Source organism: Sinocyclocheilus grahami, unplaced genomic scaffold (genome assembly GCF_001515645.1).
Source record: "Sinocyclocheilus grahami isolate Dianchi unplaced genomic scaffold, SAMN03320097.WGS_v1.1 scaffold57.1, whole genome shotgun sequence".
In the NCBI taxonomy this organism is placed as follows: domain Eukaryota; kingdom Metazoa; phylum Chordata; class Actinopteri; order Cypriniformes; family Cyprinidae; genus Sinocyclocheilus; species Sinocyclocheilus grahami.
This window is the reverse complement of record NW_015505236.1, coordinates 882805-896398: the sequence shown is the minus strand read 5'-3', so window position 1 is coordinate 896398 and position 13594 is coordinate 882805. Positions and strand designations below refer to the sequence as shown.

Below are 13594 nucleotides of genomic sequence, written 5' to 3'. Positions count from 1 at the left end.
TTTTTTTAAGTACCGGTGGTACCGAGTACACGGTCAACCCGGTTCTTGATGCGCTATCCGAAAGGTGCGCAGATGCGCTCTCTTCATAAAAGCACTGAGACGTGGCGACCTCAGAACGAGGAAACACACCAAACTAACAAAACACTTTAAAGACACCCACATTAAATGAAAGAGTTCAAGCAGGTAAGTTTGTTTAATTTTTTATATTTGTGTTTCCCATACATTGATTTATTTGAGGCGGCCCACCACAATATCAAAACCCACAGCCACAAATAGATTTTCCAAAAGGCTTTGACTTTGTTGAATAATCATGAGCACTGCACGTGTCAAAGTCGAAACCCGGTGCGGGTGTTTTTATATCACTGTATTTCTGAAGGAAACGACTGTCTTCAGAAAATTATGGATGTCATTTTCATTTCATCTTGCCTGTAATGCCTGAGCAGCGTTTGTGAGCTGAGCGCTGCTTTGTGTACAGCGTTACAGGGAAACCTGATCTCTCGTGCTCTACAAGCGCCTCCTGCTGGCAGAGAATGAATTTGCATATATATGCCGCCACAGATAGAGTGCAGGTTCTGGGGGAAACACTGCATATTATTCAATATTTTAATTTGAATGTCGGATTGAAATGAACACTGTTATTGGAGTAGTTAATCGTTAGCATAAGCGCGGCTAATGCTAATATAATGAGCATATGAATGAAGTTTCTTTAACTATTTAATGCTCCTATAACTTTTATTAGGGTAAAAAAACAGGAGGACATGATATTTACTATTTTTACACTCCAGAGGCTTTTAAATTAATTGTGAATCTAAAATATGTGTGTTAGAGAATGTACAAATGGTTAACATTGTTTGTGTCATATCAGTCAGAAGTTCTGGGCTTTTTATTTTAAATTTTTTAAGCTATCTTAGTTGTTATTCTTGGCTGAATAGCTCTAGGTTTCAAAATCCCTTTAAAATTAAATATGTACACATTTTGGATTAAATTAAAGTAGTCAAAAAATTTTATTAGCATGCTTTTGTGTTTTGCTTTGGTACCGAAAACCGTGGATTTTCACGGGTATTGGTACCGAATACTGAAATTTTGGTACTTTGACAACACTATTACGCATCAATATCTCTTCCCTTTTTTTATGAGGAGCGCTGCACACTGTTGACTCCATTTTGCTTCAAGCGCATCATTCTGCACACGGGATGCGCATAAGCGCTTTGTGCCGCTCTGTATTGGAGTCATACCCTTTCATATTATACTTTTGCTCAATGAAAGATTATTAATAGTCTTTTTTTTCTGTTCTATCTATCATATGTTGCTGTGATTAAGTGTAGGACTAAATCTGGTAGGCCTACACATTGCTCTTTGTATTGTTGTAAAATACATTCATGAAAATCAAGTAATATATAAATATATATTATAGTAGTCAACATTTGAAGTGGATCAAAACCTTTCATCAAAGTTGTCCTAAAACCAAAATAATACCCGTTCTTGTCTTAGGACAACTTTGATTAACTTTTTTGATCCACTTCAAATGTTGACTACTGTATAAATTAAAAGACATTTCTTTTAAATGTATAGCAGAGTAATGAGGCAGCAACATATGAGATCAGATGAACAAGAAAGGCTATTATTAATCTTTCATTGCGCAAAAGTATTATAATACTAAAGGCTCCAAATACAGAGCGGCACAAAGCGCTTATGCGCATCCCTTGCGCAGAATGATGCGCTTGCAGCAACACGGAGTCGCAGCGCTCCACATAGAGAAGTACAAAGCACAAAGTGAAGAGATATTGATGTGTAGTCACTATTGTATTAAATATGTGCATTAGTTTGAGCCTTTTCTTTTAACAGTTTTAAATTTCACTTACTGCGCTCGTGACGAACAATTCATAGTGCTCTCTACTCCAGTCTTGTGATCTAACCAGATATCCAGTAGAAATTTACACGATTTAAAAATGGCACGAAACTCCAGCAAGATAAATTCCTTTTATGCAAAACCATTTATCTTTATTTACAGATCAAGTATAACATTAGAAACATTTAAACATCTTGGAGAGAATTTCATCGTCTTGACTGCCATAACTATGGATGCAGCGATTAACCGGTTTCACAATTAACCGCGCTTTTAAATGTCACAGTTAACTAATCGTAAAGGCTCTGCTACACACAGTGTTTCTGTTGCACAGAACGGAACAGTTGCAACTTGCACAAAACAAAAACAGAGTTACACTAGCAGTGCACCAGCTTCAAATACTGTGCTTATCAGAGACACGGAGGCTACTATACATACACTAGATGAACTATGACAGAGGAACCAAACAGCGATCCTTTATTTCCACCAGAGAAATTACTGAAGCCGATAGTGTGGGACCATTTTGGTTACACCAAGAATGACCAGGGTGTCATTTAAATATTGCCGTAAAAACTGCTGCTAAAGAGCGAATACATGGCTTTAAACTATTTTAATGCACGACCTGAAGGCAAGACTGACGCGAAGCTACGGCTCGTTAGCTCAGTATTCTGCCCACTTCAGATCAGACAGATGAAATAGTGTGGTAAGATCACATTTATTTGAAGTAATTAATTATAACATTTAGCTAGTTGAAGAGAAGTGTGTGTGTAAACATGCATCAGCGCGTCTCTCTACAAACATGTGAGTTTAGTTACTTAAACAGTGATTTTGCCCTCTCCTTGCTGATGAATATGTAGCAATTCAGTATCTAAGATATTTTAGTAATAAAAGTCACGGGGCAGGGTTCTCAACAAGTTTGTGTCCTCCTGAATGTTTGTATGTGTGCGCAGCGCCATCGCCGATCTCACAAACCAAAATAATAGACATGATTTCTCAGGCCAAATGTAAAATCATATGGATTATTATAAAAATTATTAAAATGAATATGTATGGATGACAGTTGATTACAATGATAATGGTTTATTACCCTGATTATTAATAGTTTCCCCTGTGGGATAAATAAAGTTAATAGTCCTATATTAATAATACTTATTAATATTGTTATATATTATCCCTTTTATAGTATTATGCATAAGCCATTTTTTCACCATGTTTCCAGTTTTCTGCCTCGGGTCCAAAAGAAATGTAAAGAATGTAAAAACTGAAAACACTAAATACTTTTGTGATCTATTTTCATTAGTTATTTTCAAAAGGGAAATACTGACATGGATGCTTACAGAGCATGAGGTTACCTTTTTAATTCCAACTGGAGAGATAAACATTTGTTTGTCTTTATTATTATTATTTTGTGCTGTATTATTGGTTACTGTGTTATTTCTGTTTTTAAAGCAATAACACTTTATTATCTAAAGAGTGTCCGTGTGATTTTATACAGTAATAATTTTGTGAAATGAATAAATGCATAATAATCGCCATAATCGTGATTATTTCTCAGACAATAATCGTACCAACAAAATCTATAATCGTTGCATCCCTAGTCATAACCGCACGTGACACACAGTCTGAATGCTGAATGGAGGATGACAGACAGCCGCAGCAGAGAAAAGAGTTTACGTGAACTTGACTTAATTATTCACCTGTACCTCACATTAAACTATGGAAAAGCTTCAGAACACTTGAAATATAGTGCACGAAACCTTTATGGTGCTTTATAATGTTTTTGTGGCTTTCGTGGGGCTTAATAACACAATAGTATACACACTATATCGGTCTCGTCTGACCGATACCCCGATTCAGCAGAAAATGCCAGTATCGGAGCGATACCGATACTGAATATCGGATCGGCGCACCCCTAATGTGGATGCTAAAAATACAGCTTTGCCATCACAGGAGTAAATTACATTTTAAAATAGATACGTTATTTTAATCAGTAATAATGTTGCAATGTTACTATTTTATTGTATTTTTCAGCAAATAAATGCAGGTTTTATGAACAGAAGAGACCGGTTTCATATTAAGATATTAAAATAGGAAGAAAATTACTGTCACTTGTGCTTTTTTTTGCCCCGCGCTCTGGTTCATTATGGTGTTTGACAGAGGACAATTGAAAGCAACTGATGGTTTTTGTTTGTGCTTATGTGTTGGGTCAGGTATTACCCATGAGGAGATGGTGCAAGAGTCTAAGAGACACTGGCACAGATTGGAACAGAATGCACAGAGACAGAAGGTGAGGCCGAACAACAACACTGCTGTCTAACAAATGCTCATCTTTGATGGAATCATGTCTTTTTATTTGATTGCTCCTGCAGCAGATTTGATTTTATGTAAATTTTGTTGATTCAAGTCTTTTTTTTTCACTTGCCATCTTCAGCCCATGCTCGGGCCCCACCAGCCCAGCGGGAGCAGCAGTAACAGCAGTGCTGTGGTCTCCGGAGGAGTTGTCAGTGGAGGAGGAGACGGCGGCTTCGGGGGCGGAAGCACAGGTGGAGGAGGACTTGTAGGATGCGGTCGAGGGCGCGGCTTGAATCTGAAGATGAAGTTTGTGTGTGGACAGTGTTGGAGGGAGGGCCAGGTCAATGAGCCAGACAAGTCTCTGAAGTACTGCACTGCCAAAGCCAGGCACAGGTTAGCCTCCCTTATTCAATCAGGCATCATCTTACCACCAGGATGCACATTATGTGCTCATTAAAAATTAACGTACCTTTAATGTTTACTGGAACAGTTGTAATATGACTGCTTTTAATGGACACAGTAGGCAGCAGCTTTGCCTGAGGTCAATAACAATGGTATCTGGTGTAATTATGGTATAATGCTTCTTTCTGCTTTGTCTATTCTTCTTTCCAGCTGGACAAAAGAGCGCAGAGTGTTGCTAGTGAAATCATTTGAGAAGAAAAAGTGGGTGGTAGTGCGACCGCTGCCTTTTTCCCGTACCTACCCCCAACAATATGATGTAAGTCAGTCCTTTGTTGATTAAATTATTGTGACCGTAAACAGAAACTGTTCTGTCAGGTTCTTCAGACAAGCAGGTTTTAGCGTTGACACTGAGCGGCGATGCTGTTTTCACGATCTGTTAAACATCATACCATGTAATATTTATGGTAATGGATGTTATTACCATACTATTGTTAATCATACAGAAATACTTTTTTTCTAAAGTATCTATCAATGGCAATTCCGTATCATTCTTTTCAGACAAATTACGGGTTAAATACACATTTCTAGCAAATATCTTAATACTGTTGTAATTATTAGGGTTTGGTGTTGGTATAGATTTCTCAATTTCATTTGTATTCACAAGTTATTGATTTGATTTGAACATATTTCAAGTACATGACGTTTTAAATGTAAAACGTCTCTAATAACTAATACTGTTAACTATACAGGGAACCTTCTCATTACTATTATATTAAATGTTCAAATGAATAACAGCACCTAAACATTTCTTCAAAACGTATCTGAACTGTGTTTATTTGTAGATATAATCATCAATTCTTGGAAAAAACTGAACAAACATTTAAACATAAGGCACTTTTTTATTAACTCTATAATGAAACAATCATGTTTCTATTCCAATTTGTATTGAAATATAATCATTTAAACAGCTGTCTAGTTATTTTCTAAAGTATCTATCAATGGCAATTCCTTATCATTCTTTTCAGACAAATTACGGGTTAAATACACATTTCTAGCAAATATCTTAATACTGTTGTAATTATTAGGGTTTGGTGTTGGTATAGATTTCTCAATTTCATTTGTATTCACAAGTTATTGATTTGATTTGAAAATATTTCAAGTACATGACAGTTTTTAAATGTAAAACGTCTCTAATAACTAATACTGTTAACTATACAGGGAACCTTCTCATTACTATTATATTAAATGTTCAAATGAATAACAGCACCTAAACATTTCTTCAAAACGTATCTGAACTGTGTTTATTTGTAGATATAATCATCAATTCTTGGAAAAAACTGAACAAACATTTAAACATAAGGCACTTTTTTATTAACTCTATAATGAAACAATCATGTTTCTATTCCAATTTGTATTGAAATATAATCATTTAAACAGCTGTCTAGTTTTCACAAGAGATTTCTTCAAACATACATTAAATGATTAAGACATCACTAACAGGCAAAGGTATATGTTATATATATAATAGAGTACATGTATTCAGCTAAATTATTATTTTTTTTCAGCTGACTCACGAGTTACAAGCGAATACATGTGACATTTAAAAAAAGTTTTATTTTTTTTAATCAAGCATATCTTCTGATATTCATTAACTAGCAGTAAAGTGGAACAGGTAATTGCTTCACTCGTTTTCCAAGTTTCCACTTGAACTGCGATGACCTCAGTGATCTGTTACATTAAAGTGTGTCAGAATTTCATGATAATTTGGACAGTTTCAAAGCTGAGACTTTTTTTTAATGAAAAAGTAAGAACACAAAACCTTTTGAGATTATTAGATGGTGAGCAGCCTACAAGTAATGTTTAATGTTTTAAGTTTTTATATGTTCGCTTGAATAGGAAACGGCAAAAACTAAAATCTCTGTTTGTGATATCGGCTATATCTGTTTTGTTAAATCGGGACATTTTCATCCCAGGCCTCTCAATTAACATTATTTATGTACAGTCTTGAGTGTATCATGGCCACATCGTTAAGTGTTCTGGAAATGGAAACATTTTACCCACACACACACACACACACATTTTTAATGAAGCACTGATTGTAAACCGATCTTTTCAAGGGCTTTGAACCAGAAAGAGTTGCCAGCAAACATAGCTCAAAATAAACTGTAAAAGTTTAAATGATGTTTAAACCGCTACAGAATTTTTAACAGATGATTGTTTCCCATTAAATATGTCTTTCACATAAATTGGAAATTGTGTATTGTTACATAATCGCTACGCATTTTTGGCTCATACGTTTTAGCATTTTTTTTTGACACTCCGTTTGTGCTTGCAGATGTGTGTTCATGTCATGAAACAGAAGAAGTGCCACTATATTGGGAACTGTTCTTTTGCACACAGTTTGGAGGAGCGGGATGTGTGGACCTATATGAAAAACAACAGCTGTGAGAATCATCTGTTAAACATCATACCATGTAATATTTATGGTAATGGATGTTATTACCATACTATTGTTAATCATACAGAAATACTTTTTTTCTAAAGTATCTATCAATGGCAATTCCGTATCATTCTTTTCAGACAAATTACGGGTTAAATACACATTTCTAGCAAATATCTTAATACTGTTGTAATTATTAGGGTTTGGTGTTGGTATAGATTTCTCAATTTCATTTGTATTCACAAGTTATTGATTTGATTTGAAAATATTTCAAGTACATGACAGTTTTTAAATGTAAAACGTCTCTAATAACTAATACTGTTAACTATACAGGGAACCTTCTCATTACTATTATATTAAATGTTCAAATGAATAACAGCACCTAAACATTTCTTCAAAACGTATCTGAACTGTGTTTATTTGTAGATATAATCATCAATTCTTGGAAAAAACTGAACAAACATTTAAACATAAGGCACTTTTTTATTAACTCTATAATGAAACAATCATGTTTCTATTCCAATTTGTATTGAAATATAATCATTTAAACAGCTGTCTAGTTTTCACAAGAGATTTCTTCAAACATACATTAAATGATTAAGACATCACTAACAGGCAAAGGTATATGTTATATATATAATAGAGTACATGTATTCAGCTAAATTATTATTTTTTTTCAGCTGACTCACGAGTTACAAGCGAATACATGTGACATTTAAAAAAAGTTTTATTTTTTTTAATCAAGCATATCTTCTGATATTCATTAACTAGCAGTAAAGTGGAACAGGTAATTGCTTCACTCGTTTTCCAAGTTTCCACTTGAACTGCGATGACCTCAGTGATCTGTTACATTAAAGTGTGTCAGAATTTCATGATAATTTGGACCGTTTCAAAGCTGAGACTTTTTTTTTATGAAAAAGTAAGAACACAAAACCTTTTGAGATTATTAGATGGTGAGCAGCCTACAAGTAATGTTTAATGTTTTAAGTTTTTATTCACGCTTGAATAGGAAACGGCAAAAACTAAAATCTCTGTTTGTGATATCGGCTATATCTGTTTTGTTAAATCGGGACATTTTCATCCCAGGCCTCTCAATTAACATTATTTATGTACAGTCTTGAGTGTATCATGGCCACATCGTTAAGTGTTCTGGAAATGGAAACATTTTACCCACACACACACACACACACACCCCACATGCTTTTTCACCCATTATCAAACACATTCGCCCACTCACTGACATGACACTTGGTACAGGCTCATAGGGTGTCATGTGAGTGCACAATGCTACGTTTACAGCTAACTCAAGTAAGGGCAGTTTGTTTTTACGTTCCCTAAACACATTTCTGAGGAGTTGAAGATCTATTCCCACAGTACTTTTTAAACTCAAAACCAAAAACAGACTGGTTGTCCCAGTATTAAATCAAAGCACCTGTCATGAAGGCTACTCATGTTTCAGTCAAGTATGTGGTGTCAGAAATCAGATTGAAGTTATGAAGTGGTGCTTAACTCTGTGGTCCTGCCATATTGGTAGAAGAGTTTGAATGTACAGCCATAAGTGGCCATTTACGAGAAATTTGAGATTTGTTCGGATGTCGAATGTATTTGATAAACCAAGGCAATTAATAATGGACTAACTAAGTAAAAACCACCCCCACTTGCATAATGCCAGTCACAGGTCTTGCACTGACATGCACACATTTCCTCATTCTTTCCATTTGCACTGAGTGACAGTTTGGCAGTGCTTGATAAAGAAGATAGTGCGCACACAAGGGCTGTTTGTAGTCTTTTGAGTGATCTGACAATTTGGATTGAAAATACACTTGGTATTAATTTTTTTTTTTTCTTTGATCGAGTGATTGGAGGTTGGAAGATGCTTCCGTGTTTGTTCATTCACGCTATTAGATTGGGATTTGAAGTGCATAATCTGTAACACCCATAAACACGCTACTAGGAGACTCTTGTTCGCCACAGTTCAACGTGGGCCAGTAGCTCATTAGTTCTCTGTACCGGCTATTGATTTCATATTAAGAGCATGAACAGAGACGCGTTACAAGAATATAGGCGAAAGAGCTGTACTTGCCCTGCCTATGTGTAGTTATATTCATAATATACTGTCAAGACATGCAGTGCTACCATTAGTACGCCTTGTCCTTACTTTCAGTGGACATGATATATATATATATAAATATATACACAAAAACACACACATGCACACACTTATATATCTACTATATTGGCATACTACTAATGATAATTGATAACTTAGCAGTTAAGCTTAATTAAGTATAACCTTACCTTGTATTGATTACATAGAATTTCTTGTTATTGAGCTATGCTATATGACATGTATTGCTGATTAGATGGTTAGTGTTTTTTTTTTCTTCTTATGAGTCATTCCAGAAGTGTCCGATTTGTGAGGTCTACATGAGAATTTGCTGCCCCAAACTGCCTATAAATGCTATAGAATGGTAATTGAAGCACCCTGAGATTGGTTTAGAATCACGTTTGTACTTTGCATTGAATTTCAGGGTTTAAATGACACGTGAAGGAGCAGATTTGGCCTGGTAACAGATTCCAGTTTCTGTGGAGATTGAGAGGGACGTTCTGGAGTGACCTAGTACGCTTTACCGAGGGATCATATTATTATTATTATTACTACTGCTATTATTATGATGATGACAGTGATGATAATGATTGCCATTATGACTACTTCTATCTTCCTATATGCTATTGATATGTATATGTTAATTGCTATGTATAACACTTTAAATATATGTATCCATGTATGAATATAATACTTAACAGTGAATTATGTCTATGTATGCTTAGTGAGCTGTCCAGAATAGAGGAATTGAGATCCTAGGGTAGTTATCTGTCGGTTTTCTTTCAACCTAAACAATGAAAAGCAAGTGACACCATTAACATTTAGAGTGTCATGCTTTTGTGATGTTTTAGTTGCTGTCAGTTTTCTGAAACCTGGGATCTCTTTTAAGAGGGTTTGTAGAGTGGTTGTAGTGAAAAAAAAGACATCATGCCTTAGCAACTTTCCTCTGCACCACGCTCTTGATTGGTTTGATTCGGTCCTCACAGCGCTATACTGTGACGGGACACAAAGCATACATGGATATTTATGTTTGTCTGCATAGCGCCTTATACATTTATATACGACTATAAATACCTTAACAAATAATCCTGTTCTTTCAGTATAATGATATATACACCGTTAGACAACTTGTTTAAAGAAATAGGGGAGGGAAGTGTTGTTAATGTTCTCTGGATTTGCAATGGAGACTGGTTTTGCACATAACTCTCATCTGAAATTTTCTGAGGAATGTGATCATGCTGAGATGGTAGAGCTGAGGTAGTGTGCATAACCGCTGAGAGAGAACAACCTGAGAACAGAGAAGCTCAGTTAACAGTTAAGAGTTTGCAGTCATTCATATTCATATCAAAGGGTTAGTACTGCTGGCCATTGACACTCTGGAGGCTGCAGTAATGGTCATTTACTCATTCTCCATTTGAATTTATTTGATCACAGAACTGGAATGTTCTGGGCTCTCTGGACTTCGAAACTAAGGAAGGTTGCCCATTTTAAAAAGACCTTTGAGTTGCACACTTTCTAGACTAAGTGCAAGGCAGAAATATGTTAATAATAATTCATGTTCTGCCTGAAAAGACAATGTGGGATTTAGCAAATGTTGGATTATATCAGTTGAGATGTTTCTGTTGGGTTTATTTTTCACATGCTTAGAGAACCAGTAAAAATCAGGGTTTTGAAAAAAATGAAAAGGAAAAACAACAATGCCTCTTTTTGTACTGTATTTTTACATTTGTTTGGTTTGTTTCTCCTTTTTCTCCCTGGTTGGAAGTGAAATATTGATCACAGTGGACCAAATCTCATGAAAGTGTTTAACAATAAATAGACTGTTTTAGAAAATGTGTCTGATTTTATTCATGTTGATTCAACTGTTAGCCTTGAGGCCATCTATGTTCTAGTATACTCTAAACCAGGGATCCTCAAATCTGGCCCACGAGATCCACTTTCCTGCAGAGTTTAGCTCTAACCCTAATCAAACACACCTGAGCATACTAATCAATGTCTTCAGGATCATTAGACAATCACAGGTAGCTGAGTTTGATCAGGGTTGGAGCTAAACTCTGCAGCGCATTGGACCTCCAGGGTAAGATTTGAGGAACCCTGCTCTAAACAATAACAAAATGCACTAAGAAATGCGTTTCAAGTTTGCAGTGTGCATGTTATATTGATCACTCTGCACTACATATGTTTATCCAATCAAATGCTTTCTAGAATGAGAAGTCCCCTCCCTCGAAACCTGACTAGCATGTAGACTACTAAATAGTATGCAAAAAAAGCAGTATGGCAAATGAATAGTCTGTGCAATCAGGATGTATTCATTAAACAGTGAGAACAATACCTAGATAGCCCTTTTAACTAAATAATTTAGCCTCTGTGGTTAGTAAGTCGTAGGTCAAAGATGGTAGATAAATGCTTGGAAACATGCTGATGCTACACGCCTATAAAGAATGCAATTCATCAATAGTCAGTTAATACCTGAATACAGTACATATTCTGAAAAATGTCAAACCTAGCTAGCGTTTAATTTTCTTTACATTTTCATTTAATCTTTTATTCCGAAATATTAATCCTACTAATTATTAACACTTTTTAAAAACAAGACATAAAGGTCTCTCCGTCGCTGGAAAGTGAATGACACTGATAACGCAACTGAACTGAATTTCTGCCCTCAATTTCATAACACTGACACGCAGATGTTTTAGACTTAGATAACTTGTCTTCATTCTTATTGGCTCGCGAAGTAAATGCACACGGCTAGAATGACCAATAAACAACCGCGCCTCATTAACTATTAAGCAACATGCACACTGAAACGATATCCATTGGTCAAAATGTTCATCCCTATGGAAATAAGGCGACTTGAGGCGGGACTAGTTAAGTATCTTCGTGGATACGACAGACCTTGTGACCGCGATAAAAAGTTTGCGAATTCTTGGTGCATCAAACTACTTTTAATGTGAGAGACAGTTTGAATAAGTGGAAGCTCTGATTAAGCGTCTCCTGCATCCAGCTTTTCCTCAGGTGTTGAGAAACTGATACTGTTTTGAGATGTCTTCAGAAATTCCGGAAATATTCAAATCCTTGCTTGAGCTCCCCTACTCTGTCCCTTCGCTTGATGACAACGGTAAGAATTTTCTCTATTGGCTCAATATAGGAGAAGGGTCTGTCTGCGGACTGCAAGACAGGGGCGTAACTTGAACAAGGAGGCGTAACTTGAACAAGGAGGCGTAACTTGAACAAGGAGGCGTAACTTGAACAAGGAGGCGTAACTTGAACAAGGAGGCGTAACTTGAACAAGGAGGCGTAACTTGAAGTTGTCCAAATCACACAGAACCACGCGAGATGTCAAAACGAGATGTTGTCGGGCTGCGTTCGAAACCGCATACTTTCTAAGTTATAAGCACTCAATTTCTTGAAGTACTTACTTACCGAGCGCTATGAGAGTGTACAGCCTGAAGTACAGCCTGAATGCGTTAAGTATGAATGCGATTCGGATATCATCCGCTATGTTGACGTTATAACAAGCGCAACAGCTTAAAAGATTTGAGTGACAGGTTTAATTCATCTATCTGTAAGTATCTTGATATTGGTGAAACTTGCCCATTTTGTGGTCTTGTTGAAGAAACAGCTGCACTTTTTTGTGGTTGCAGTATAGCCAATACATTTTGGGTTGATTTAAGTTCTTATATTTTTAACTCCGCTAATGTGATCCAGTTTTATCCTTAAAGCATTTTTTAAAAAATGTATGAATGTATGAACCCCAAAATCGTTATCTCTTGAATATCTTGTTAAATATTTTGTGCAAAATGTTTTATCCACAAGCAAAAGTGGCTTAAATCTCCTGTTTTATTCTTTTTCTTGTTGAATTTAACTCTCGTTTCGTCCCGCAGGCTTCTAAAAAAATATATCATGATGAATTATTCAGAGATATTTAACCTTGTCACTGTGCTTTTTTTCTGTGTATATTATCTCATACTATGATGAACACATGCATTTTTGTTTTATCAGAATCAGAATAGCTTTATTACCAAGTGTTTACACACACAAGGAATTTGACTTGACGACAGGAGCTTCCAGTGCAGAAGAAAGTACAAAGTGCAGACATACATAAGAGTGCAGACATACATAGGAATAACACAGTAGGGATGTAATATAACACTAATATAATATATGCCATTATGATTGTTCATTGTTAGATACAACCATCTTTCCCTGATCTTTTATGTAATTATAAGTTAGGCAATAATAATAATAAAAAAGAGGGACAGGTGCACTAACACCTCATAGCATCACTAACTCAACAATCTAGTACGGTTTTCCTTTGCAATATCTGCACAAAGGATATGTCGGGCAGCTGCTCGAAGATCTCGCCTTTGGAGAAGACTGTTGATTTTATACTTTAAAAAATGTAAGTATTACTACTTAAACATTAAGATTACCCCAGAATGAATTGCATCGTTTGCCCTCCCCAACACTTACATGCAATAATAATGATAAATGCTAACCAATAATT

At 35.7% G+C, this 13594-nt stretch overlaps 2 protein-coding genes across 2 annotated transcripts in view; both read left to right on the top strand.

Annotated features, from left to right (window-relative positions):
- LOC107584177 (zinc finger CCCH domain-containing protein 7B-like) overlaps positions 1 to 7803 on the top strand; it is a 25233-nt gene extending 17430 nt beyond the window's left edge. Inside the window, exons 21-25 of the mRNA XM_016270682.1 lie at positions 4057 to 4133; positions 4278 to 4531; positions 4751 to 4856; positions 6876 to 6984; positions 7793 to 7803. Of these exons, the coding sequence (XP_016126168.1) occupies positions 4057 to 4133; positions 4278 to 4531; positions 4751 to 4856; positions 6876 to 6984; positions 7793 to 7803 (557 nt within the window). The remainder of the gene's footprint in view (positions 1 to 4056; positions 4134 to 4277; positions 4532 to 4750; positions 4857 to 6875; positions 6985 to 7792) is intronic.
- Positions 7804 to 11973: 4170 nt separating this feature from the next.
- Positions 11974 to 13594, top strand: part of tefa (TEF transcription factor, PAR bZIP family member a) — an 8110-nt gene continuing 6489 nt past the window's right edge. Inside the window, exon 1 of the mRNA XM_016270529.1 lies at positions 11974 to 12205. Within this exon, the coding sequence (XP_016126015.1) occupies positions 12130 to 12205 (76 nt within the window). The 5' untranslated portion in view covers positions 11974 to 12129. The remainder of the gene's footprint in view (positions 12206 to 13594) is intronic.